The sequence below is a fragment of the Catharus ustulatus genome, chromosome 24 (genome assembly GCF_009819885.2).
Source record: "Catharus ustulatus isolate bCatUst1 chromosome 24, bCatUst1.pri.v2, whole genome shotgun sequence".
Lineage (NCBI taxonomy): Eukaryota > Metazoa > Chordata > Aves > Passeriformes > Turdidae > Catharus > Catharus ustulatus.
This window is the reverse complement of record NC_046244.1, coordinates 4,257,671-4,285,435: the sequence shown is the minus strand read 5'-3', so window position 1 is coordinate 4,285,435 and position 27,765 is coordinate 4,257,671. Positions and strand designations below refer to the sequence as shown.

Below are 27,765 nucleotides of genomic sequence, written 5' to 3'. Positions count from 1 at the left end.
ACTTTTGAACTATGGGAAGTCACATGTTGTAGCTTGATGTGAGTTTTTCCAGGACTGAGGCTGTTCTCCATACTCTGGTTGGAGACATGTTTTCAGGCTGAGTTCTCAACCCCAGGAAAAGAAGATACCTTTCCTTTTTGGTTTTTGGTTGGGGTTTTTGTTTTGTTTTGGTTTTTTTTGTTGTTGTTGGTTGGTTTTGGGTTTTTTTGGTGAGGACTAGAGCCTACATCCCTCTTTGCCCTCTACCCTGCTAGACACAGTCTGTCTAATGCCTGGCAGCATGTTTATAGAAAGAGAGGCAAGACACCTGTGCTCTTTTACAACCCTCAAAAACATTTATTTGGGAAGCCTTTCTAGCATTAGGTGACTGCACTGTGGTTCACATCCAACCCATCACATGGCTCTCATTCTGGAGTGATGCTTCCTGTGGTAGGGAAGCTCAATTCCTTTCAAAAACTGCTTGGCAAGTTGCTTTGTCTTGGATCCTGGAGTGCTTCTTTTTGAAAGAAGATTATTTGGGTCTTTTTGTTTTAGTTTCTCTTTTTTTTTCATTCTTTATTTGCAGAACTAACATTAACTATGTATTTTTCTGTTTCTCCCCAAGCTTACTTGGATAGCCTTGAAGGTAATACAAATACAAACACTATTGTGGAAACAGTTCCCCCTGGCTCACTAACTTTCACACTCAGTATAAACAAGGAGAACCTGGCATTTTGGAGAAATGTTTTGATACTGTCCACTAATAAATGCCTGTGGTTGAGAAGTCACTGTCAAACCAGACTTTGTGGGAGTTGTGTAGGGACTGCTGTGCCACAGTTGGATCAGCTCCCATGAGCAGGGGTGGGCTGAGCTGCTGGGAGGATTTTGCAGCCAGTTCCCAGAGGACAGGCTTTCCTTTAGTGCTCCTGATCAGCTGCCACTTGGTGACCTTTGCCATGGCATTTGGGGAGCACAGAACATTTATCCCACCTGTGAGCCAATGTCCTCTGTGTTCTGCTTGCCTGCTGAAGTATTTTGACCATTCATCTTTGAAATACCTGTGTGCTGAATTCCTAATACCAACATCTCAGTACACTGCTGCTCATGCTGGAAGCACAACTGTTGATGCCAGTCTTAAACTGTTCACAGCCAATAATTCTCTGCTGTAAAGATGGGTTTCCCAACTGTGCAACATCTTGATCTCACCAGATTCTAGAATCAGTTGGGCTTTTCTTTGAGCTACCAGGAGGCAAGGTGTGCTTTTCCTGGGCAGAATGTGTCCTTGGGGTGATATCCATCCACAGCTTCCCCCTGCCCTGGGGTTTTGTCAGACTGAGGGCTGTCCTGGCAGCACAAGTGGGTTGAGATGCTGAGCTTGCCAAGGCTTTCCTCTTTGGGGAGGAGTTTAGGTGACATCTCCACTGATCCCCTTCCCAGAAGGAAGGGAGCAAGAGGAGGACAGGGTGCAGCTACTCAGGTCTTAGAGCTGCATGCAAACATTGGTGTCTGGTCTATGCAGTGACTGCTAATTTCTCTTTCATGTGCCTACTCCTCTGATCTGAGGTTTGTGACTGGATTGGAACAGTCACTGCTCATGGCTTGGTTTTGTATTTGAACCCTTCTGTTCAGGGGTTTGTAACTCAGCCACAGAAGTCCCATCTGGGCTAAAGCCTTGAAGGAAAACCACTACCAGCCCATGAGAGGACTTATTTAAAACAGCAAATTTAAAATCACAATCTGATCCATTAATTTTAAAAATCTTAAAAAGAAGGAAACAAAAAACCCAATAGAAATTAGTAATGGCAAAATATAACTGCTCGTAATGACTGCTTCAATTCCAAAAAGTGAAATTTGGTAAATGGTGGTCTGTGATGATATTGGAGGATTTTTTGCTTTGGGGTTATGTTGGGAGGGTTGTTTGTTTGCTTTTGGGGTTTTTGGTCCCAGCAGAGTGGAAAATACTGAGCTATGTTAGGGCATTACCCTGTATGGGGCAGTAGCTGCTATTCATCCGTGTGATAAAGTAAGCAGAAATCAAAGCTCATAAAATATCCAAGAACAATAGACACATGAGTTTTGAAAGCGTTAAAACTATTAAAACTTACCAAAATAAGAGCAGTACTACTGTTACAGTAGTATGAGTGCAACTTCTATACATTATGCTGTATTTCCATCTTAGGACTTAAAAATATGCATGAATGCACATGGTTTCTGTTAAGTAGTCATCACCTTGCATGCTTTCAGAGGAAAAGTATGTAGAATAAAGATCTTTTTAAGAGTTTGGGCCTGCTTTACTTGGAATCAAGTGGAAATAATACAGAAATAGAAATTATATAGTTTACAGTTACAGAAATTATACAGCTAGAAATAATACAGTGCTAGATGGAGTTTGGGAAGTGTGTGACTGCTCATGCAAATTTGTGAGTTCATTGGATGCTTGTTATGGATTTCTAATAAAATTTTGTTTTGCCTGTGTCTTAGGCTCAGTATTAGACATATAACTATTTGTTAGGGTTTTTTGGTTTTTAAGAAAGATGGGGACAGACATTTGTTGCAATAAGACAAGTGATAATGGTTTCAAGCTAAAAGAGGGTAGGTTAAGATTGGATACAAGGAAGTAAGTTTTTACAAGGGAGCTGATGAGTCACTGGCACAGCTTGCCCAGAGATGTGGCAGATGCCCTACCCCTGGAAACATTCAAGAGCAGGCTGGATGGGGGCTCTGAGCAGCCTGATTTCCTTGAAGATGTCCCTGTTCATGTTGGGGGGGTTTGTACTGCTGACCTTTAAAGATTCCTCCCAGGGCAAGCTATTCTATGATTCCATTAATTGAGTCAAACTGTTCCATAGGCAGCAAAACAGTTATTTTCTGTTATTAACAGACTAAGTTCTGCCCCTAATCTTACAGTTGTTCCAGTTTGCTGTCACCATTTTCTTACACAGTCCCCAGTCAGGGAATAGATGCTCATTTACTTCTCATCACATCTTAGTGGCTCAAAGGTCTTTCACCATAGGGAACCTGCATCTTACTGGTCTTACTGGGATGCCTCAGCTTCTCTTTGTTTCTGTTGTAGTATGCACTTTATAAAAAGATGACGCAAGCTGCCATTCTTATCCAGAGCAAATTCCGAAGTTACTATGAGCAGAAAAAATTCCAGCAGAGCCGCCGAGCCGCGCTGCTGATCCAGCAGTACTATCGCAGCTACAAGGAGTGTGGCAAGAGGAGGCAAAACCGCCGGGCAGCCACCATCGTGCAGCAGAAACTCAGGTGAGCCCCAGGCTGATGATGCTCTTAGGATCTTTATATATTGGTTTTTATCCTCTTCGAGGCTGTGCTTAACAAAGGCTAGTGGGAAAAGGAATGTGTATTATAGGATAATTATTCTTGCATTTAGTAGTATTCTCCCCAGTTTTGCCTACACTTCAGTGTTGGGGTTTTTTGTGTTTAGAAGCAGTCTCCTTACCAAGAAGCAGGATCAAGCTGCTCGCAAGATTATGCGGTTTTTACGACGCTGCCGCCACAGGTATGACACTGTCTTTTGGTATCTGCCTTTCCTTAGAGCTATGTGACAATATTCAAGTGTGTCTGCAATGAGTGCAATGTAGATATAAGAGAACCAGCTCACTACAGATCTTTTAATCAAAGAACAAAGCTGAGCTGTTTCCAAGATGTACTGTCAAAAATTAAATCTTTAACTTAGGACTGAAAGAGAATTGCGTATAGTTCCATTGCTTATAATGTAAAACAGCCCAGGTTGTTCAACTTTAAAAGCTGGACTTTAGAATGTCTAAAAAATTTTATTAAATCATTAAATACAGCTTCTGAGTGCCGCCCAAAACATTCATGGTACGTGGGAAAGTGCAAAAAGTGATGGTGTGTGCTGGAAATGCCTTTAGTTTGGTCACAGAATCATTTGGTTGGCTCTCCTCAAGTGCTGTTCTCTCCAGTGTGGGTAGGTGGCATGTGGCAGCAGCAGCACAGGTTAAGTGCCATCACATCAGCCACTCCACAGACATGAAGATGAATCAGCTCCTGCCAGCGTGGGAGCAGCACAGGCTTGCCAGAGTGCTCCCCTGTGGCAGCCAGCACTGCCATACCAGCAGGGTGTTTGCTGTGGATTTTAGCTGAAAGGATCCCCTTTATGATCAAGTTGCAAACTGGGACTTTGCCTGGACAATGGTGAATCCTGATGTTTCTGACTCTGCCCCCTCCATTCTCACTACCCATGCATTTCATCCACTCAGGAGCTGGTCACATCTGATGCATTTTGAAGCATGTTTAGTTGAGTCCAGTGACAATTAACAAGGAGAGCTCTTAGAGGCATGTGATAGGCTCCTGATTTTAGAAACAGACTCAGTCTTTATTGCAGGATTTCAAAGCTGCACTTTGCAGGAGGTCAGTGTGGCTCATGCTGTGGAAGCACATCTTAGCTGCAGATTCAGTGGGAAGTAACATGTGGGGACAAGAAAAAGGGCTTTGTAGTTCCTAGACTGATTCCAAGAGCTCTTGAACCAGCCACAGTCATGGATAAAGAAGCACAAGTGACTTCTCACTTTTGGCAGGGCACATGGAAGAGATCAAAGGGGTTGTTTTGTTGTGTTTGTTGTGCATCATGTCCTGAAGGTTCGGAATTTCTGTATCTTCTCAAATCTGCTTGAGATCCTGGGGGAACCACATGCCAATTTTCCATCCATGAGGTCTCTGGGATCAGCCTGAGAGGCTCTTAGAGCCAGCTCAGACCCAGGCCATGAGAGTGCCTCAGGTCTGGCTGTGTCCCTGGGGTTCCCACCAACACCCAGGATGTGCCATGCACTCCCAGCAGGGCTCAGTTAAGACTCCAGCTGTTGAGTAACACAGACTCTGCAGGGCTTAAATTGCCCATGATTCCAACAGTTCTTGACTTCAGCTTGTTGCCTTCCTCTTTCTCAGTGTCTCCTCTTCCCTTTGTATAAAGACCTTGTTCATTTGCAGGCCAGACCCAGGGTCAGTCTCCTCTCTCCAGCAGCATGGTCACTGCTCTGGGCATCCCTGTGGGATGGGTTTAGCTCTTGGGGAGTTCCAGACAAATTCAGGAGCAGGGGGGGGATTCACTGTTATTAGGCTCTCTCTGGCTCACATCACACTGTGCAGTGCTTGGATTTCTGCAGCAGTGCAGTCCTGTCCTGTGTCCACAGGCACTTTGTACCAGTTGTTGCTCAGGAATTAGTCTGTGGTTCTTGGCTAGGATGCAACAAAAGGAAAAAGTGACTTGCCTCCACTGAAGATGTTAACTGTGTTTCAAAACTGCCTTGCTTTTCCTTCTAAAATAGAAATGATCACAGTGTTGTGATTGCATGTTTTCTCCAAGCAGTCATAAGAGTTTAAAACTGTGTTAGGGTAACTATTATTAGTAATTGACAATTTTGAACAGGAGCATTGTGGCATTGGTAAATGCTAAAAGTGAAAGCAAGACTTGCCAAAATTACAAAACCAGCATTCAGAATCTGCTTGAAAAATACATAAATTTGCCAGATATATGGAACTGTTTAGAAATGTGACAGGTTTCAGTGTTGTTACCCAATTTCCTTCTGCTTGCTAAAAAAGCTCTGGCAAGCAGGAGAGTGTTTTCCAGCAGTGTACACTTCATGCTTTGTACACTTGGGCTGTGTCCTTGTTCCTGGGGTCACGCTGCTTTAGTGTCTCAGACCCTCAGGCTCCTCCGGCTGCTGGAACCACACAGATCTGGAGCCCCTGCTCTCTGCAGTCAGTGCAAAGACCAGGCAAATCAGGTTCTTAGAGCTTCGTTACCACGCAGGATTTTGAAGACAAATTAGAAGCCTTTTGCTTGTGTAAACAACTGTAAAGGAAAATATAATACTGGAAATAAACCAGATCATCTTCTTAATAGAACGGAGCTTCACTTACTCCAGCATCTCAGCTGACTCAGGCTGACCTGTTCGTTTCTTTGCTCCCTGTCCTGAGGGGCAGATCCCTGTGCTTCCCCTGGCACAGGCATATTCTGGTGAGAGCACACACATCCATTCCTTCCCAAACCTGGCTCTGCAATCCTCTTTCTTCACTGCCTTGTGGTGCAGGCACACTGGGGTACCAGGTGGAATTACTTCCTTCTCACCTGCTCTTCCTCAAGCTTTCTGAATTTTCTTTTTATCTTAGTAACGACATTATTCTTCCCTGCTTGGCTTTTCTTGCTTACCTCTTCCTAAGGGTAGAGTAATAAAGCTTAGAAATGCTAAGAAAGTTTCAGATGCCCTCTGTGTAAGCCTCCTGATTACATCCCTTCAGTCTCCCATGTGACACTCACACAGGGCACAGCTGATGAGGATGGGACTGGTACTTGGGCTAAGAGCCACACACACTCTTTCTGCTTGTTGAAATCTCGTTGCAGTCTCCCCCTGTACTACTCAAAATTAGCACACTGCTGTTATAAACAAGAATTTAAGAAAGCCACAGTGTCCAGAAACACTTCAGCCATCCAAGCTCCTGTAATCTAGGGTGAGCCGTAACAGGTAATACCTAATGTTAGCTAATGCTCTGTAGTATAAAAATGGCACTATGAAGCCACTTTTAAAACCACAGTGCCTTGACAGTGCAAGGGATAGAAATGACAAATATTTTTGGAAAATCTGAGGGAGTGAGAGAAAAGAGAGCGTGCATGGGAACGTCAAACAAACAGGATCTTGCAGCACATTTCTGCCAGTTGATAGATCTGGGGGAAGAGGCTGCAAAAGCCAGTTGCAGTCTATTGTAAGGAGAGTGAGCTAAGTGAGAAGGCAGTAAATGCTTGAAGTTCAGAAATTCAACCTTTGAAAAATGGAATGGTTTAACCTAGATTTTGTCCATGAGCAGATTCTGTTGCTGAACCAAAAACTTACTCTCAAGAGCTTCTTCTGTAGCCTTTAGGTGAGATTTGTTCCCCTGGCAACTGTCTGCTTGGTGGGGTTTCTTTCCTGTTTAAAATTGATCAAAATCTACTTTAAGCCAATTTTGGGAGCTCTGTTTGCTTGCATTCAGAACAGCTTAAATGGTCATCTTGTCCTATTTTGCATAATAACTTTTTGGCACAAAGGCTTAATATCTCAAATGCAATTGTGAGATATCTTGAGGATCTGATCTCCTGAACTTAATGTTTGTTGCCTGACCTGAAGGTGTTTCAAGGGTTTTGGGAGAGTTAATGAGAGGGTTCTGCAGTTGGAGCTCTCAATAGTGGATGCATAGATGTAGATGAAAATCAGAAAATACATAAGTTTTAGTTGAATATATTCTCAGAGAAGATATTGGAGCTCTAGTAGCTGAGTGTCATGGAGACAAAAGCGATCATTCATCAGCAGGAGTCATTCTGACCGTCAGACATGTATTGTTTCCTTTTGACTTTGAACAGAACCCCCATGTTTATCCATCTATTGTCATATTCTCAAAAATCTGGTGAAAAACATGCATCAGCATAACACAGTATCAACATGATCTGTCACAGAAGTGTTGTTTGTTGAGAATGAGGAACAGAAGCTTCCTGGTCTCCCAGGAGAGCTTCACCCATCTTCCCATGGCTCCCAAACCTGTCAGCTTGTACTTGATTAACTTCCAGCCTAAAGCTTGCCCCTAACACCTCCTGTGAGCTGAGCTGCCTCCAGGCTCACTGTCCTGAGGCAGAACCAAAGCTTGGCATAGTAAATTATTTTGGAAAGACTCCACCTACTTAGTGATGCCCAGATGTGACACATCTAGAGCTGCAAGGAAATCCGGGAGCTCCGAATGGGTTTGGATTTGCTGAGCTGAATTCATGTATGGTACAGTCAGCTTGCACTGGGAAGGTAACCTCCTATTTCCTATTCTTTCTCTGATTTGTAGGAAACTTTTACTCTTCTGGGGGATATCTAGACCGTTGCTAAGATGGAATTATGATCTGCAGTGTATTCTATGGAGTAGTATTTGGAATGAGATAGAAAAGAGGTGACTGCTGCCAGGGAAGGCAGGATGCAGCTAGAAATGCCATGGGGATGACAGTGTTGGGTTTTTTCTACTTGCTTATAACTTTCTGCCCTAAAGCACCTAAACACAGGACTACCCTTCCCTGGTAAAGAGGAGTCCCTAGGCAGGAGTGGGAAGGGTTCTTTCTCTCCAGGCAAGCAGAAGTGCTGTCTCCTCCTCCCTGAAGTGAAGCTCTGGGTAAGGTACAGTTGTTGCCATGTGTGTCTAATGGCTCTTTGGTATTGTTTTGCACTCTGAAGCCCTCTGGTGGACCATAGGCTGTACAAAAGGGTGAGTGTAGCTGCCTGCTAGCCAGTTCCTCTCTTCCATTTTAAATATATTTGCTTTCTGCTTGCTTGCATGGGGCTGCGGCCGAGATATGCCAGTAAGTTTCACCTCCATTAATTCTATGACAGAATCTTGTATAAACTAACCCTACTGCAATGACTAACACTGCTGCTTTTGTAACAGGACAGAGCTCTGCAGTAGATGTTACCAGTGCATGAATGTGTGAAAAAGGACATGTATATTCATCATGGGCATGCTTAGATGGCGTTGTTGGTGGGGTATTTTTTCAGTATCCAAAGTGGCTGTGAGTAGATGTTGGAATTTGACAGGATCTGCATTCACACACACTCAATGAGTTCTGTTGTCATGGACTGCAGCAGCATTCAGGGTAGATCATAGGAAGCTGCACTGCAGGTGCAGCCTGCTCTAAATGGACATTTATTTCTGCCTGAGCCAGATGGAAGCAGAAGAGCTCCTCACAGTGCTTTTTACTCCCAAAGGTGGTTAAGCACCAGTGTTTATCTTCTATGAAGTTGATCTTTGGTAAATCACATGTTCTAGGGCCAGCTTTTTCTCTCATTTATTAATCCACATATTGGGAAGGAGAACAAAAAAAAGTGAAGATGCTGTAGCTGGGTTATAGTAAGTGCCAAGGGAGCATCTGTCAGGAGTCTCATTCTCATGAAGAGCCCACTCACCTGTGTGCTCAGTCACATTAGTGGCTGTTGGCTGCCAGACAGCAGAGTGGCAAGAGGTGATGTTGCCTGGAATCAAAAGAAAAGCTTTCTGAAAGTTATTAAAGTGCTGGTATAAAGAGCAGTTCTTTAATGAAAGCATTCAGGTGCAGAAAACATAGGTATGAGTAGGATTTCTACAATATTATAGGGTTAATTAATTAGTGTATCTAGCAGGTAAATCCACTTGGGCCTGCCCCTTGGAGTGTCTCCAAGAGGTTCTTTGCCCTATATCTTGTGTTGATTTTTGCTGGTGCAAAACAAGATTTCCTTACTAGAAAATATGTTCTATAAAACCAAATAGAATTTCAAGAGTGTGACATAATGTATTAAAAAGGGTTAGCTCTTGTGTTAAAGTGTGAAGAAGAGTAAGAAAGTGCTAGAAACTAGAAAACTATATATTAGAAACCTACAAAGCTACAAAATACATGGAAAAGCTAAAAATCTTTAGCTACCAGTGGGAGAATTGCCATGACAGGTTTCTCAAAGCATGTGCTTCAGCTGCCAGCAGGCTGCTGTGTTCCATCTCACACCTGAGAGGTTGTTGGTGCAGCAGGGTATTTGTAAAAGACTGCTGCCAGAAATATCACAGTTTGTTTGCTTATTGCTCCTGTTTTCTGCAAGGGAGGGGTGGCCTGCACTTCCATGTGACATTGTAAAAAGAAAACTGCATTGTTGATGATGGAGTTTTATTGACTTGGAATTGCAGAGATAATTTTCAACACTCAAGAATTGAAAGCATGAGTAGGGCCTGAGCCTGCTGGAGACACTAATATTTGTTTAACTATTTAGGCTAACAAAGGAGTAGCAGCTGATGACATTTGTTTCCAAATGATGACTTCTATGCTGCCATTTTTGTTGTGTGTCCTCGGGTTTTTAGAAGTTAAAATGGGGAGTTTTTACTAATAACAGATGAAGTAAGAATTGGTTGAAATTAGGGCAAAGGGCAGATGTGCCCTGAGGGCAGACTTCACAGGGGCTGCTTCTGCAGAGGCCAGTTGTCAGTGTTGGAGGAGAAACAGGTGTTGCATTTCTAAGGCTTTTTGTATGTAACAGCATATGAGAAATTAGCAGGAAGCAGATCCTGGAAGTTTGGTAGCATTTGGTGGTTTTGCCTGGGATGACCAATGATGTGTGATTGATGGGGAAATGGGGTGGCTCTCTGTCTGGAAAAATTAAACTGTGTAAAAGCTATCTCAAAATGTACTGGCTGCTGTTCTGCACAGTAAGTCTGTAATGGCAAGGTGTTCTTTGCTGCTTTGCATTCTGGTAACACCCTGTGTGTGTCTGTTGCTGGAGTGCAAGAGTATTCCCAGGCCTGCTGGTGTGCCCAGGCTGACACAGCCCCTGGTGCTGGGGGAATCCTGCATTTATTGTCTGTAATACACAGATTGCGTGTTTTCTGTACAAGTGCTGCTGGAGTGTGCAGATAAATGATTGCAGCATCTGCTCCTGGGTTTCAGTTTTAAAACCTGTCCAAACTGAGTGATTTTTTTTTTTTCTGGATTTATTTGGGTGACATTACACCAGGATCAGTAAAGAGGGAGAGGCAGGAGATTCTACTGGCTGATTCTTGAGTGAGATGAGACTTGGTGTCCTTTTGCAGTAGAAATTAAAATACATTTTAGGGGAAAAAACCCCATCCAGTTGCTGTTGTCTTCAAGTAACAGTTTTCATCTCAAAGAAATCTGCTTCAGTTGAGGGATTTCAGCTACTCACCATGTCCCCCTACACGTGGGTTTGCCTTCCTATCAGTCAAACCATCCTCTGTAGCCTCCTGCAAAAGAGAGCTTTGCTCCCAGTCCAGAGGTGAACAAATTGCACAGCTGCCTGCAGTGTTTCCCTCTCTGCCCTACCCTTGGCAGAAAATGATCTGGAGGAGATCACAAGGAATGAATCTTTCCCATCTCCAGGGGATGACCAGTCAGGCACCTTCTGCCTACAGCAAAACTTCTGTCCTCCCTGGGGTGGAACAAGGGCGCTTGTTACTCTGATCATGAGCAATAAAAACTGTCTTCATTCACCTTTCATGTACAGACAGACCCCCTTACCCCACCACAATCTCATGGTTTGATTAAATGCTGCTCTCCAGTTTTGGGGAGTAAGTGTGTAGCATCTGAAGTAATTTCTCTGGTAAGTACAGCTGCATTTCATACCTGAATAAACAACATCTACTGTGTTTTTTTGTTCTCTGCATACTCTTCCCTCTTTCTGCATTTTAGCAACAAACCTTTTCCTACTCCTGTGCATCTAGGACTTGTATTTTTTATGTGGTTTTAATCTGTGCCATGCAGCAGACATTGCGTTGAGGTACCTGGTTTCTTGCTTCTCTTAGTAAGATAGAGAATGGGGGAAAATTTCAAGGGGTAGGAAAGTCTTGTTTGTTCAGGACAATGTGTGAAAATGTCATATTGGGATATGCGTCTCTGTACCTGCAACAAAAGTTTTCAAAGTAATTTCTTTTTTTCATTTACCTCTTGCAGGGGCTGAATGTATTTGAAGCTCAGATGTGTGTATTAAATTGCAGACCATGTGCTCTGGGGCGTCATTCTTATTGGGCCTTTCTGTCTTTTTTGTTTTGCTGCCTAAATGAGGTATCTGGAAAAAGACAAGATCTCCCTTGTCTTAAATATCCCACAGGCCATTTCAGCTCTCAGAGCAACAGGTAACTCGCCAGCCAGCCTTCTCTGGCTCTTGCACCCTGTCCTGTAAACTGATCTTCAGCATTGGGACTCATTCAGCATTTCCCTGGCTGGACATTACAGAGTCACTCTGATTGATACAGCAGCTTTGTGTTGTGCTTTTCCCATGAAGCCATCGTTTGCTGTGACTTTTCCTGAGTAGGGCTGGTTCATTGCTGACACCCTGTACAGGACTGGGGAGGGCACAGGGAGAGGAGCTGCCACTCGCTGGGGCTGTTGCTTTCTGCATTGCTTCAGCACACACTGATGCACCCCCTGTACACTGTCCAAGTGAGCAACATGGTGTGAGGGGCAGAAACTTTGGCTGGCTGGAGCAGTTTGGGAAGCAGGATGTATCTCCCAAGAGTCAGGGTTGAAAGCTCATGTTTGAAATCATCTTCTCTTTCCTTTCTGTATGTCAGCATCACGGCTGTGATTTCAGACACCTCAGCAGTGGTCATCTCTATTGCACGTGCTTTTTCCTTCCATCTGCTCTTCAGCACTTGCAGAGGGAATAACTTTGTGCCTTAGAAGTGCTTAGTGTCTGGAGAATATGTTATTTGGGGAGGTGTTTGTTCAAGGCTTCATCAGTGCAAAATCAGATGTACAGTCCTTGCAGTTTTGTGCATGGTGTCAGAGCTGCTGGCATAGGGTGAGCTTTTTGTTCAGGGACCTGCAAAAGCCAGGGCCTGTTTCCCATTCTGGGGTGCTGCACTGACAGCTGAGCATCACTTGAGCTGTCCTCACTGCAGCCCCCCTTCAGCTCAGAGAGGCACTCCCAGAAGTGATCCAAGCCAGCATGACAGTGCTTGTAGACTCCTGAGAGGTTTTACACCATCCAGCAGCACCTGGCCTGCTGCTGTTACTTCCATTGCCCTCATTTCCTCTGTTGTTTAAAAACAGTCTCACTGCTGTCTGTTTACCAAACTGGGTTGAAACATCTTCTCTAAGAACAATCTTTCTGCTGCTCAATTCTATAAATCCCAGTAGTGTTCTTTTCCTTACAGCAGTTTACTAATGCTTGTAATTGCAAATGCTTTGCTTTGGTTCTCTTCCCTGCCTCAGTTTAAGACTGGAAAAATGTTAACCAAAGAAGACTGCCTTACAGCATGAAGGCAGTGCTATATTGTTTACTTAAAATCTCTCCTAGCAGCACTTAGTCAGAGGATTTCTATTCTCAAGTGTCCTAATTTGCCCAAAATTCTTCCCTGGTCAACCTGTACTTTTTAACTGTGGTTGAAAATTGTGAGGGTTTATTACATCAAGTATTAATGAAGAGGAAATACCAGTCCCTGCTATTGGACTTTATATTGTTGTAATCAAATCAAGTGCCACTGAGTGAGAAACTCAAGAAGAGTTAGGGAAAGACTGAAAGGACAGGAAGACACAGGAAAGGCTGCAGTGCAGACTATCTGAGAAAGAATTAATTGGTTGAAGACAGTTTTAGATTCTCTAGACAAAGCACTTCAGATAAGTAATACATTTACTGCATTGGTGCATGCACTGGTTCTGGCACCTCCTGTTTATCATGGTTTGAAGAAGCAGCATGGTGTTCACAATAACACCTCAGAGCTTCCCCAATGACTCTGGCCATGGATTGGTTCCATTTTTGGTAACATTTGGAGGTATTTCAGTGCACTTGGCTGTGCCTGCTGCAGAGTCTGTGGTGAGCAGGGCTGCCCTGTGCCAGGAGGAAGAACTTCCCTGGCATCCCAGGGCCAGCTCTTGAGAGAGGAGAGGCTGACAGCTGCAGACTGCAAGTTTCCATTTCTACCAGGCAGTGTGTTAATGGAATAAAGGACTCACAGCAGCTACCTGCACTCCCAGCTGCAGTGGGCACACACACTATTACATTGAACAAAGAGATTAGGTAAAAAAAATTCAGTAGCTTAATGAATTTGGTTGGTTATCATCTTGAGGCCTAAGTGTGGAAATGCTGTGGAATGCAGGGTTTGTTTTAAGCCATTGCATACTAAATAGGATCTCTCAGTAATGTACTTGTGGCAGATGTCAGTTTATACTTTTAGGGAAATTCTGTACTATTTTGTGTCTCTGTTTTTGGCAGTAATTATTACACCTGCATGTAAATAATGTAAATCCCACCTGACTAATGAAAGCATTGCAAATGCAAAGTGTTTGACACTGTCCCATATTGCATCTCTGTCTCTAAATTGGAGGGATGTGATTTTGAGGATGGACCACTGGGTGGATGAAGAGCTGGCTGGCTGGCCACATGCAGAGAGTGGCTCGTGGGCCACATGGAGGCCAGTGCTGACTGGGGTCAGGGGTGAGGCTGGTAGTGTTCAACATCTTTGTCAGTGGCATGGGCAGTGGGATCCAGGGCACCCTCAGCACCTTTGCTGACACCACTGAGCTGTGTGGTGCAGTCCCACATGGGAGGGAAGGGGTGGATCCAGAGAGGCCTGGGCAGGGTGGAGAGGTGGGACTGTGTGAACTTCAGGAAGTTCAACAAAGTGAAGTACAAGTCTACACTACAGTGTCCTACACCTGGGCTGGGGCACTCGCACACACACAGACAGGTTGGGTGGTGAAGTGACTGAAAACAGCTTTGAGGAGAAAAAGACTTGGGTCATGGTTGATGAAAAACCCCATGAGCTGGCACTGAGAGCTCCCAGCCCAGAAACCAATTGTGTCCTGGGCTGCATCCAAAGGAATGTGGGCAGCAGGGGAGGAGGGGATTCTTACCCTCTACTCTGCTTTTGTCAGAGCCCTGCACACAGTTCTGGTGTCCCGAGCATAAGAAGGACATGGAACTGTTGGAGCAAGTCCAAAGGATGCCATGAAGTTAATAAGAGGACTAGAACACCTCCCCTACAACGACAGGCTTAGAAAGTTGGGGCTGCTCAGCCTGGAGAAGAAAAGGTTGTGTGGAGACCTCACAGCCCCTTCCAGTGTGTGGAGGGTGCTACAGCAAAGCTGAAAAGAGGCTCTTCATCCAGAGCTGTAGTGATAGGGTGAGGAGTAATTCATACAAATTGAAAGAGGGTAACTTTAGGTTGGATATAAGAAGACTTTTTTTTTTTTTTCTGTGAGCATTAGGAGATACTGGAACAAGTTACCCAGAGAAGCTGTGGCTGCCTCATCCCTGAAAGTGTCCAAGGCCAGGTTGGATATGGCCTTGAGCAACCTGGGAGAGTGGAAGGTGTCCCTGCTCATGGCAGGGGAGTTGGGGCTAGATGATCTTTAACGTCCCTTCCAACCCTTTACATTTTATGATTCTGTGATACTGTTTCTGAGCAGGACCTGTTTTAGTGCAAATGTTGAGTGCTGCAGTAATTAACCTCTGTTGGCATGTGTGTTCCAGGCAAACAGATGCAATAGTTCTGCACCAGTACAGATACTGCATGCTGTAGGTTGAAGTTTGCAGCAAAGCATGTCTTGCATTCTTCCAGTAAAAGTGCTTTGTTAGTGTAGCCCTTGCATGTGGAGTGCTAAAGTGAGGAATAGCATGTCTCAGTGAAAGAGCCACCAGCTTATTTAATGTGCATGTTCTCAGTGAGAGATCTATAACAGGTTAATTTTACATTACAGTACTGAAGTGCAACAGAAAACACTTGGAAGTTGCACTGCAAATCATGCATCAATTGATTGATGTTGTATTAAACACAGCTAATCTAAGCCTTAAAAATTGTGTATTGCACAGAGGCACAACACCTTTTCTAGCACAGCACCAGGGATTCTGGCTCTCCTGCTTCTAAATGGTGCACTACTAGAAATATTAATTTAAAATTCAAGGAGGAGGCTGCTTTTCTGCTCCAAGAAAATAAAACTGGATATACTGGAGATGAGCAACTTGTCATTTGTGACTGTTTTGGCTTACTGTGTCAGCCCTTCTATGTTTCCTGCAATTAAAAGGGCATCTGGCTGTACTCAGCATAAAGAGCCCCAATGAACTTAGAACTCAGGCTGTTGCTGCCTTCTGTGCAGTGCTGAAGCCTCCACTCTCTTGATGTCAACAGGCTCTTTTAGACAGACAGCTTGTGTGGAGCCAGAACCTTCCTGTGGAAGATTTCTGTGTAAAGTCGTAGCAGGCAGTCAGGCTGAGCATAGCACTGTCCAAGCAGGAACTGAGAACCCCTGGTGCTGTTGGCCACCTTGTCCCTTCCTCAGCCTGGGGACCAGAGCACTGCTTGGCACCTGGGAGAGCCTGCTGGGCTCTGATTTCAGGAGTGCCAGGGCCTCTCCAGCCCTTCACACTCTGAACACACTGTGTGCATTTGGCCTGGCAGAGCCCTCTGTCTTTCCGTACATGATATTCTCCAACAGTGGAATTAGGATAATTAACAAAGGTCTAACATGCATACAGGTTAATCTGCTTTGACCCCTGTTGGTCACATTTCACAAACACTGAGAATGCATTTGAATGCCAGAGCCTTTAAGTCAGCTAAAACAGGGGTAAAAGCAGCTAGCTCCCTTTTCACTGTGGTTCTGACTCATAGTACATACAGAAAAAGGAATAAATAAAACTGTGAAATGGAGGTGTATTTATAGAGATCAATTTATAGCCTTCATTGTACTCTTATATTAGCAGGCTGCTGTAAGAGCCAAAAGATGTGTGGGTGTAAGTCTATGCACAGTAGTTACAAACTGTCACTGCTGCTGCTGCTCAGCTCTCCTGGCATGTTTTCTTTCTTTTATTTACTTGGGTTTTGTTAAATTCTTTCACTTGTAGCTGGTTGCATTACACAAACTTGCTTCTCTGACACTATTTTTTGTACTGTACCTTTGTTGCTTGTCCTTTCAAGTTTTTGCAACATCACATGAGCACTTGAGCCTATACATGCTTAGCTAAATCACCTTTTTTTTGGTTTTTTGCTGTAATCTGCTCCTTTTGCAGGGGCCTTCCCCTTGCAGGAGCAGAGGGAAGATGTGGAGGCAGGTGGCAAAGGGATCTCACTGCAGAGGAACTCCCTGCAAGTGAAGGCAGGGCCAGCCCCAAGCACAACTGGGCACCTTTGGGGCAGCACAGGGATGCCTCTGGATTTGGTCTGGCTCCTTTGCAGGGAGCCTGCACTGACACACAGCCAGATTCTCAGCCTGAGCAGAAGGTTTCCTGCTGCCCCAGCTCTGTTTCACTTAATGGGATTGAAAATATTCCCTTCTCTTCATCCTTTAATTTAATTTTTAATTTTGTCCGCTTTCAGTGATGGTTTAGTTCTTGTGTTGATTAGTTAGAGAAGGTAGTGTATGGTATGCATTTGAGAAAGGTGAGAATGGGGCACATCTAGGAAGAGTGACTTCCACACTGTAGGTTGATCTCCCTTGGCACACAGCACCCAGCATCCTGCACTGCTGGGTAAACACAGGAACATACTGCCAAGGGCACGACAAAACACACAGGCACAGAAGCTGGAGTCCCTGTGCAACAAAGTGCCTTTCTTTACACCCATACCCGTTCTTCTGCTTGTACATAAACACTTATGTGAGGTTCTCTGTCAACACCAGGCTTCCTTTCCAAGCTGGACAGATGGGTTTTCCCCCTGTGCTGTCACTGCCTCAGCACTGTGAGAGAAAAGGGGTCAGCACTGAGCAGCCCCTTTGCCTTGACAGTGGGGAGCAGCTGCAGGGTCAGGCAGGGAACAGCAGTGCAGGAAACCCCAAGCAATCAGGCCAACAACAGAAAGAGCCCAGCTTGTAGCTGGCAGTTCTGGAGAGAAGCAGTAGCTGGAACCACGTGTGTCTCTCCAAATGCTTATGTCTGGGCTCTCCAGTGGCCCATTCTTGCACTTCCAACTGTTTATGGTGTTGGGAAGGTGTTACCCTCCTGTCGTGTCTCTGGGAGCTGCCTCTTCTGCACGGGAGGTTGGAGTGATGAATCCTTTTGATTGTTCTGTCTTCAAGAGATTTGTAATAGAAGTGTTACAAAGCTCCTCTTTGTTTTTTCAGAGTGAAAGAATTGAAAAAGGCCAAGGAACTTGAAGATACGCAGCAGCATCCCGTAGCAATGTGACATTGCTTTTCAGACTGTTTTCATTTTCTGTTTTTAGCAGAGACATGCAACAACAACAAAAATACCCACTGCAGTTCTGGAAATACCAGCTGCAGGATTTTAACAGTAATGTTTTGGTCATTGCATTTGCACTTTCATGGACAACTTTTAATTTGTTCAGCAAGACATCTTGGAACTCAATCTTCTGTTGGATCGTGGGGAAAACAAGACACCGGGAGGAAATCGTGAGTTGCTTCATTCTCCGAGAAGGAAGGAAGAAGCGATTAATTATCCTTTTCATATAGGGCTGTATTAAACAACATGTGGAACTGTACAAATATTATACCAAAAATATTGTTCAGAAAAGGTGGGAATGCACAAGCAACACAAGAATGCTGTTCCTGCACCTGTCAGTCATCTCCAAGAAACTGAAGCTTTGAGAGTCTCAGTGGAGGGGCTTAGATCAGTACATCTTTATTGGGTCCATGCATCCTCATTTCCTTCGCACTCCTGTCCTTTGTGTTTTATTTAAACCTCTACAGCACACTTAATGCAACTTTTTAAATCTGCAGGTTTTTAATACATCCCGTGGGAACTTACAGGAGGGGTTTGGTGTATGAGAGACACGGGTATTGCATGAGGAATGGAGAGAGCAGCTTAAGCAAGTTTTACACTTTTTTTTTTTTGTATTTTTAGTAGAACCTGCAAACATATCAACTGTCATGTACTTTCTCTCATATTCAGCACTTTATTTTCTAGCCTTACCTTCATGTACTATTGTTTAATTAAGTTCTCAAATAATTTGTAAAACATGTAGCTTTTTCTCTTATGTACTTGTCAAACCTCTTGTCATTTTGCAGAGTCACGTACATATGTTGCCTGGACATTTTATGCCACCTAAAGATCAGTGGTGCTGCATTCTGGCCAGTAAATTTCTTATTTTGGCTACTTCATCAAAATCTGGGCAGTTTCTGTATATATAGAAGGTAGAAATGGAAAATGAGAAAAAATATTTGAAAGGGAATATATTGATTAATTACTAAATATTTTATTCACAAAGGGTCAATAACTTGGCAAGATAAAATTATTATTTGTATAGTTTTGTCTGAATGAACGAGGAGAGTGTGGATGTATTGTTTGTACATATTGTATATATTAAAGAGATATGTGCATGAACTCAAGAAAAAGAAATGAACAAAGCAAAGCATTAGTGGCTATGGTCTGTAAAATGAAACAAAAACTTTATTTCACTATAAGAAACTTTATTTTAAATGTTCTTTAGAAGAACATTTTTGCTAAAGCATGACTAAATGGCAAAAAAGAGCTACTGTATTTAGACTTAGGAAAAAAAGGCAGAGCAACATTACTTTAAAAAAAAAAAAAAAAAAGAAAAAAAGGATATGTTTACATTTGATTTTGGCTACCAGGAGTTTGGTTCAGTTGGGTTTAATTTATGTATTCCTTCCTTCTTTTTTTTTTACCCCCGTCTTTTTTTTTCCTTTTTTTTTTGCCAATGGTGCCAAGTAATGTGAATGCTAATATTGCTTAAGAAAATTAAGTTACTTTTGCAAAGCAGATAATCATAAGAGTACAAAAACCGTATCTAGCTTAACACCATACACTCACTCCAATAAAGAACACTTAGAATGAACATAAAATGAAAAAAAATAAATAAATAGTACGAAAGTAGAAAATACGTTTCACATTTTCATATCTCCTGCTGGAAGTCAGAAAATGTAATAAAAATTGCACAAAAAATTTTAAAAAATTAAGTAAAACTTAAAAAAAAGATGCAAACTGATCCTGTAGGGGTGTCATGGTATATTGCTATTTCCACATAGTGAGGAGCCAAAGAAATTAGATTTTTTTTAAATTGAACTACTAATTTAAAACTGTCACAGATTCTCAACAATGGGAACCAGTTCTGATCTTCATTACACAGGAATGTAAGGGAAGAAACTCCTGAAGTCCGTGTCATTACTTGTGGGTCACGTACATGTGTCTGAGATCAGAAACTGCTCCTGTCTGTTTGTCTCACTCGTGGCAGTTGAAAATTTCTGAATGAACTTGTGTAAATTTGAGATTGTTAGTTTTGGAATAGTTGTTCTTGCTTGATCCCGGCCACCAACTGCAATGTTTAAACGCAAGGCTTGTTGTGAAGCCAAAAAATATTCACACATAGGAAGCTTTGAAACTGGTGTCTTTAAAAGAAGAGTAAAAACAAAGATTGTGGCAAAAAAACTGGGGTCAGTGCTCTTGGTGCCTTTTCTATAATTGTACCTGTTTTTAATTACTTCTTTTCACTGCCAGCATTGAATTACAGTAGATGTGCTATAGCTCATTATCAGAATTCTCTTGTACATTTCTGAACTGCTGCTTTATGACCTGATTCAATTTTAAAAAAAAAAAGGGAAAAAAGTGAAACAAATGGCCTGGCGCTCGCACTGTGCCTGTGGGCAGCCTCACAGCCTCGATTTACTGTCTGCAATTGGAACCTTAACCATTCAGTTTTCCTCTCACACCAAAACAGAACAGGAGACGCTGAAGAATCTCCTTTGGAATGAATTGGAAATGCTCTGTATTAGTACTGGAAGAATCTTGACATTTTGAAACTGAAATATTGCACCCATTAACCAATACGTGACAATATAGAATTGATCTGTTCCTAACAAGAGTAGTGACCTCAGTGGAAATGTTTTAACTCCTTGTTCTATACAGAAAACGATTCAGTAATATACAGAGCTATTTCAAATTACTCTTCCAGATCCATGGGCCTGGTGGTGTATCTACTAATCTAGATCCTGCTTCAGCCAAACGTTTAAGCCTGTGCTGGCTGTTAACCATGCAGGCAGTTCTGCAGCACAGCTCCAGGACTCCTGGCACGCTTGAAGCCAGCTCAGCTCCCAAGTGCTTTGTTGTGTCGGGCAGTAACCCTTCAGTGTGTCACTGGGGAGGGAGGAGCACTCCCCCCCAGTGAAGTGATTCTTCAAACCCTCTTCTTGGTTGTGGAACTTAACATTTTCACCTAAGATAAGTAAGTGCAGCTTTCTAGGAAAATTCAAATTCCCAAGTGCCAGGAGCCAGATCTTCTGTCTTCTGATAATAGAATTGCTCCTTTGTGAAACACATTCGACAGCAGTAATACTGTGTGAAAGAAATACAGAATATAACATGAACCCCCTCTCTGGTTGCACGCTTATGGCAGTTCCACACAATAGCTGGTGCCCAATGGGGGGTCCCCAAGACTTGCATGTAAAACTAGTATAGATGTCTTCTCTTTTGTAAGTTTTATTTTTGTAACTGTGCATGTAAAGCATCACTGAATCAATGGATCTGTTGAAGAACTCAGCTGCTGGAACCATGCAAAATGTTTTGAATTGCCCTTAAAATATGGAAAATGTTTTCTGAATGCTTTATATTCTTTCTGCTGTAAATTAAAAAAGAAAATTTCCCCATATAAAGTGTGTGCCTTCTTCTGAACACATCCCTTCCATCCTAGTTTGAGAGCAAAGTAGTTCTTTAATCACTCCAAGGAACCACCAAAAAAAATGTTTTTGCTCTACACAACCTGCTTGTAAGAATATTGCATCTGATTCCTTACAGGTTATGGTGTGATAGTCCACAGTCTGCCCGTGAGCAGGTGCAGCCCCCAGGGCTTTGTTTGCAGTTCCTTTTCAGTGGACAGTCATTTCTAGGGTTTTTTGTGGGAAACCATATAGATAGAGGTGGTAGCAAAATGCTTAATCCTACAGTGTACACAAAGCAGAGTCAAATGGCAGAGTTCCAGAGGGCTGCTGAGGCAGAAACCTTAGAGGTCTCAATTAATAATACAATTAACTGAGATACAATCACTATTGCACTAATCAAATACATGACTTACGTGAACTGGTCTTTAAGAACAAAACTGGTACCAGACTACATGGCCAGCCCAGCAGGCAAAACCTGAAACAGAGTTTAATAAATTAATCATCTGGTCTCACAGAGACTGTGTTAGTACCATTCTGAGTAAGCTCTTCCGAAACCCAGCTCCACAACTGAAGATTTCATTCATTTCTTCTTGACTGCAGAGAAAGTTTAATTATGTTTTTCTTTTAGAATAAATCAGCATTTAACTCTCCAAATTGCTCTCCCATTTTTCCATTTTACGTGGCTGTTAATTGCTGGGTTCTTTGCCATCCTGCCGGTTGACCCAGTCCTGAAAGAAAACACCTCCTCCCTTTTCCCCAGGGGCATGGCAGGAGAGAACTGGAAGACCAAACATGAGGGGGAAAAATGCCTGGGGTGAGATAAAGTTTAATAAGGGGGAAAAAAACAGAAGATAACTCAGAACACGTCAAAGGCAGCCGGTGCCCCCCTCCCAGCAGTGCCTGCGGAGGTCGATGCTCCCTTGGCGGAGCAGCCCCGGAGCTCCCACGGGAGTACGGCCAGCAGCACCGAACCGGCTGCAGCCCCGAGCGGTACCGGGAGCATCGGCTCCAGCCCCGAGCGGTACCGGGAGCATCGGCTCCAGCCCCGAGCGGTACCGGGAGCATCGGCTCCAGCCCCGAGCGGTACCGGGAGCATCGGCTGCAGCCCCGAGCGGTACCGGGAGCATCGGCTCCAGCCCCGAGCGGTACCGGGAGCATCGGCTGCAGCAGCGGAACCCGGGGCAGCGAGCGCAGGGATCCCGCCGGGCGCCTCTGGAGCCAAGGCGAGGGACAAGGGCGGGGGACAGGGACAAGGAACGATAAGGACAAGGACACTCCCGGCCCCGCTCGGGCGCTGCACGGAGCGCGCGGACACGACTGGCAACACCACGAAATGCGCGTGTCTGTGTCTGTGTGTCTGTGTCTGTGTGTCTGTCCGTGTGTCTGTCTGTCCGTGCCCGCGTGTCTGTGCCCATGTCTGTCTGTCTGTCTGTCCGTGTGTCTGTCTGTCCGTGCCCACGTGTCTGTGCCCATGTCTGTCTGTCTGTCTGTCCGTGCCCACGTGTCTATGTCCATGTCTGTCTGTCTGTCTGTCTGTCCGTCCGAGTGTCCGTGCTCGCCCGCTCGCGCCGTTCCGTTGATCCCGTTCCCGTTCCCGTTCCCGTCACCGCCCGGGGCGGGCGGAGCCGCCACAGCGCCCCCAGCGGCCGCGGCCCCCGACAGCGGCCGGCGGGGGCCCGGCCATGATCGGGGCGCGGCCATGACCTTACCCCGCCCCAGGCCCCGCCCCGGGGCCGCCCCGGCCGCATCCCCGAGCCGCGTCCCGGCCCCCGCCCTGAGCCCGCCCGGCCGCCGCTCCGAGCCCCCTCCCCGAGCCTGCCCCGGGCCCGGCCTTCGCTCTGAACCCCCGCCCCGAGCCTGCCCTGGGCCCGGCCCCTGCTCTGAACCCCCGCCCCGAGCCTGCCCCGGGCCCGGCCGCCGCTCATCGCCCCCTCCCCGAGCCTGCCCCGGGCCCGGCCCCTGCTCTGAACCCCCGCCCCGAGCCTGCCCCGGGCCTGGTCCCCGCTCTGAACCCCCGCCCCGAACCTGCCCCGAGCCCGGCCCTCGCTCCGAGCCCCTGCCCCGAGCCTGCCGCGGGCCCGGGCCCCGCTCCGAGCCCCTGCCCCGAGCCAGCTCCGGGCCCGGCCCCCGCTCATCGCCCTCGTCTCGAGCCAGCCCCGGGCCCGGCCTTCGCACCGAGTCCCCGCCCCGAGCCTGCCCCGGGCCCGGCCCCCGCTCATCGCCCCAGCCCCGAGCCAGCTCCGGGCCCGGCCCCCGCTCATCGCCCTCGTCCCGAGCCAGCCCCGGGCCCGGACCCCGCTCTGAGCCCTCGTCTCGAGCCAGCCCCGGGCCCGGCCTTCGCACCGAGTCCCCGCCCCGAGCCCGTCCCGGGCCCGGCTCCCGCTCCTCGCCCTCGACCCGAACCCTCCCCGGGCCCGGCCCCCGCTCCTCGCCCTCGACCCGAACCCTCCCCGGGCCCGGCCCCCGCTCCTCGCCCTCGACCCGAACCCTCCCCGGGCCCGGCCCCCGCTCCTCGCCTTCGACCCGAACCCTCCCCAGGGCCGGCCCCCGCTCCGAGCCCCCGCCCCGAGCCCGTCCCGGGCCCGGCCCCCGCTCCGAGCCCCCGCCCCGAGCCCGCCCCGCGCTCCGCCCCGTGAATCGTCAGCGCGGGGCGCCGCGCGCAGCTCCCGCTGGACCTGCCCGGGTGGTGCCGCTGCCGCGGCTCCGTTTTCGTCCCGCCGCCAGGATGTGAGTGCGGGGCGAGCGGGGGGAGCTGGGCAGCGGGGCGGGCCCGGCGGCGGCGGCGGGAGCAGGGCCCGGGCCGGCCCCGCGGGCGGCGGCTCGGGAGGGGCCGCGCGGAGGGGCGGGCGCGGCCGGGGGCAGAGGCGAGGCCCGGGGCAGAGGCGAGGCCCGGGCCGGCTGTGCCTTGGGCCGGGACCGGGCGCTGGCCTGGGCTGCGCAGGCCTGGCTGTCCCGCCAGCCCCGGGCGCCTCTCAGAGCGGGACCCGCCCTGCCGGCACAGCGCCTGCTGGGCACCAGGGCGTTGCTCTGTTCGGAACCTCGCAGGAAGCCGTGTCATTTCCGAGGCTGTTCACCTGGGACTGGCACTGAAGCAGCACCAAAGGGTGACTGCAGCACCAAAACAGTGATAAGGTGTTGTACAGGGCCGGCTCTGAGCCTTGCCCTGGCTCCCGCCTTGGGCCTGTACTCATTACACGCAAGTTAGAAGCCAGTGTGCAAATGTGTAAATACAGGAAACAGTGAGACTTGGCTGTTCGGAGTGCCAGGATACACTAAACAAGCATCTGATGTGAAAGTAAGAACATGGAAAAGGAAATTGGGTGCAGATAGTTCTAGAGATATTAAAAACCTGGCCAAGTGGTGAAAAGGTAATGAGGAGTATTTACAGAAGCTCTTGAATCCATTATAAAGCTGCAGAGTGCTGTAGCTGGTAAAAAGAACTCTCTTAAAAATTCAAAGCTGACCAAAGGTAAATTCCTGTGTTTTCCAAATATTTTTTCCTTCTGGTGCTCTCTCTTGCTCCATATCAACCATTTCAAAAGAATAGAGACACATCGCTGGAAAATCATAGTTAGAATAAGTATTAAGTTTATGAATTCAATTTTTTTGTAAACGACTGTTGCTTGAAACTTAGTACTTGTATTCATACGGGAAAGCAAGGACACCCCTGAGCTCAAACTTCTCCCTCTTTGAGCCCTGTGGACCATTGTTGAGCTATCCCCTGCCTCATTGCAATATGTGGTGTTAGCAAGCCACTGCTGCTCTTAGCACTGCAAGCAATTTGTGGACAAGATGTTTGAGATGCTGCATGGCTTGTGCCTGCTGTCAGCTGCTAAAATACCAGCAAGAAACTGCCCTGTAGTTATTACAAGGATACAAGTTCCCAGTTTTCAGGACAGTCAGATGTATAATGATGCCTTTCTTTACTGCAGGTCAGCCAACGTCTCTGGAAGCTCCAATATGGCTGCGGGCAATCGCCGGCTTCAGCAAACTCAACACCAAGTAGATGAGGTAAAAGTCTGCTCTGATAGTAGTGTCCTCCTCTTCCTGCAGGAAATCCATGCAATTAGAAGGGATATTTTTTGCCAAAGCAGTTTTTTCTTCATTATATGAAAGGGGAAGCAGAGAAAAGGTTCCCAGTGCCCAAACATTAGCTGCAATCTCGGTGCTTGAGGATTTGGCATAAGTAAAGACAAAAACCTTTGTTTACAGAGAACAAGCTTTTTTCTCATCAGTAGCCATGAGAGCTGACTACTAAATGGGATTTTTGTGGAGTCCAAATGCCAGGCTGGCTGGCAAGTATTTCTTAACATGGTTTACTATAGTGTTTATATTCCTCAACTCCCTCTGAAGCAAGTCAATAATTATTTCCCAGGTTTGAAGGAATGCCAGCACTAGTGACTTTTTAAAAAAGCATTCAGGGCTTCTAGCCACAGGTGGATTTCATAGTTTTCTTCAGTCTTATGGCTGCATATACTAAAAGACAATAGCTCAGTGTGAAAACATTGAGTACCTCGTGGTGCTGCCTGTTGGCTGTGATTATGTTCCACTGTGTGGTCACTCACTGTAAACATTGCACTGCTGCAGGTTGTTGACATCATGAGAGTGAATGTGGACAAGGTATTGGAGCGAGACCAGAAGCTGTCAGAGCTGGATGACCGCGCTGATGCCCTGCAAGCAGGGGCTTCCCAGTTTGAGACCAGCGCGGCCAAGCTGAAGAGGAAGTATTGGTGGAAGAACTGCAAGGTAACCTCGGCTTGTGTGCTTGCACTGTGCCTGTAACACTATTACAGAAGGCAGAAAAAAGTTTAGCCAATGTTATTTAACTCACAGCATCTAGTTTTTAAAGCATGGCACAGTGACTGGGTGAAGTAACAAGAGGCTGCATTACTGGTCAAGCTGCCCTATGTGAGATCTAGATAAGATAATGGCCAGAGGGGAAGCATGTCAGTGTTCTGAGGCTTTGTGAAACAAGAAGAAAAGGCTAAAAATGCATAGCTTGAATTAATGTGTAGGAAGTATTAGAAAGTAGAAGAAGCTCACTCAGACTCCTGTACTGCAGCTGTTGCCAAAGGTTGGAATCATCTTGGGTGAGTAACAGAACAGCTTGTGCATTCACTTGGGACAGGCTTTATGTGGAGAAAACCATATTGCTGTGTTTGCCTTCGTGCATGGCCTGCCATCTCTGAGTGCTAGTACTGGATTGAGCTTGCTGACTGAAAAGCCTTTGCTTGCCATGTTAGATCTGACAAACAGTGCTAAAAGTCCCTTGCAGGGACTGTTTTCCTGTACCCTGAGGGGCACTTAGTGCTGTTGCATGGTGTGTAGTAAGTGTTGTATGGCTTTTTTTCACAGATGTGGGCAATATTGATAGCTGTTGTTGTCATTATCGTCATCATCATTATTGGTAAGTTGGACCAAAATGGGGATTTCTCCTCAATTTGCAATGGATGGTGTTAATTTACTGACTGGTACAGTGTAAGCAAAGGCAGGATACTCAGATGGAAGTGTACCCAACATGAATTAGAAATAGCAGTGATGGATTTAACAACAATTGCATGCAGTGAGTGGCAAACTGTGATAACGTGGGAACTCCAGCACCGGAGTCTCAACCGTGAGTGAGGGTGACAAAGGTGAAAGTGAAAATAGCAAGGACTTAGAAAGCAGGAACAGACTTGGGGTTTTTTTTACAGCTACCTGTTGCGGAAGTGTAACATGAGATTCCACTCAGTGTCCTTGTCTGAGAGCCGTTATCTGCCTTGGCTTCCTCCTTTTTTGTGGCAGTTACGAGCGCACTGCCAAACCAGGGAGACTTTGAGTAGAGTTTTGGCTGCTGGGGAAAATGAGAGACTAACGTTGGGGTAGGATAGAGAGCCAGGGAATGTGTGGTTCAATCTTTGAGTTCTCATGGAATCACCAAGTGTTTAAAGGGAAGACAGAGTTTTTAAGTTTGTGCTGTAACAGTAACAAACACAGCAGTAACCCCTGAGACCAGAGACACAGTCCTGGTGTGCAAGCACAAGGGAAAAATACAACTAAGAAAACCTACATGGGCAAATTCTTAGATTTAAGATATTTAAGAGGGATTTATATCTATTCTAAATTCTTAAAATGCAGGATTGTCATGGTGAGGGGCTGAAGGACATCGTCCAACCTATTTCTTCTTTTTGTAGTCTGGAGTCTGTCTTCATGAGTTACAAGAAGAAACTCAGTTCAACTGAAGGTGCCTTTGAGAATCTTCTTCAGCCTCTGCACTCCAAACCTACTGTCTTCTCAGCCCATTTACTGCTGTTTAAAGCAAAACTATTTTGATTACCGAGATGTTAACTAACTTTACTGGTCGCCTTAAGACACTTTTGTCATTAATTACTAACCAGCGCAGCTCACAACTCGCACAGTGCCTCAATGACCCGGGGCGGGCCCCGCCCCTCCGCGCCCCGCCCCTCCTCCGGCCACGCCCAGGGGCGGGGCCGGCCCCGCACGTGGCGGCGGGGCATGCGCGCGCACGGGGGCCGCGTGCGGCGCCGCGTGAGGGGCGGGGCGGCGCCCCCGCCCGCCAGGGCCCCGCCCCCCGCGCGCGGTGTCCTCCAATAAAGCGGCTCCGACCCCGCCTCCGCCTCCTCCTCTGTCCGCGGGGCGCGGCGCACGTGGCGCGGGTGTGTGGGAGCGGGGCCGCCGCGTGCGCCGCGTTACGTAACGGG

At 46.3% G+C, this 27,765-nt stretch overlaps 2 protein-coding genes across 11 annotated transcripts in view; both read left to right on the top strand.

Moving 5' to 3' along the window:
• The window catches only part of CAMTA1 (calmodulin binding transcription activator 1), a 235,568-nt gene extending 214,801 nt beyond the window's left edge, over positions 1-20,767 (top strand). For 5 of the 10 annotated variants that reach the window (XM_042779950.1, XM_042779951.1, XM_042779952.1 and 2 more), the window contains 6 exons: positions 605-625; positions 3,053-3,246; positions 3,428-3,502; positions 8,205-8,235; positions 11,561-11,631; positions 17,555-20,767. In XM_042779950.1, the coding sequence (XP_042635884.1) occupies positions 605-625; positions 3,053-3,246; positions 3,428-3,502; positions 8,205-8,235; positions 11,561-11,631; positions 17,555-17,618 (456 nt within the window). In that variant the 3' untranslated portion in view covers positions 17,619-20,767. Of the gene's footprint in view, positions 1-604; positions 626-3,052; positions 3,247-3,427; positions 3,503-8,204; positions 8,236-11,449; positions 11,632-17,554 lie in introns of all 10 variants that reach the window. The other 5 variants (XM_033079393.2, XM_033079396.2, XM_033079397.2 and 2 more) reach the window with 5 other exon arrangements.
• Positions 20,768-23,682: 2,915 nt separating this feature from the next.
• On the top strand, positions 23,683-27,453 carry VAMP3 (vesicle associated membrane protein 3). Its single transcript, XM_033079392.2, has 5 exons — positions 23,683-23,791; positions 24,997-25,075; positions 25,652-25,810; positions 26,420-26,471; positions 27,238-27,453. Coding segments are annotated over exons 1-5 (312 nt in total). The 5' UTR covers positions 23,683-23,789; the 3' UTR covers positions 27,258-27,453.
• The last annotated feature ends 312 nt before the right edge of the window (positions 27,454-27,765 follow it).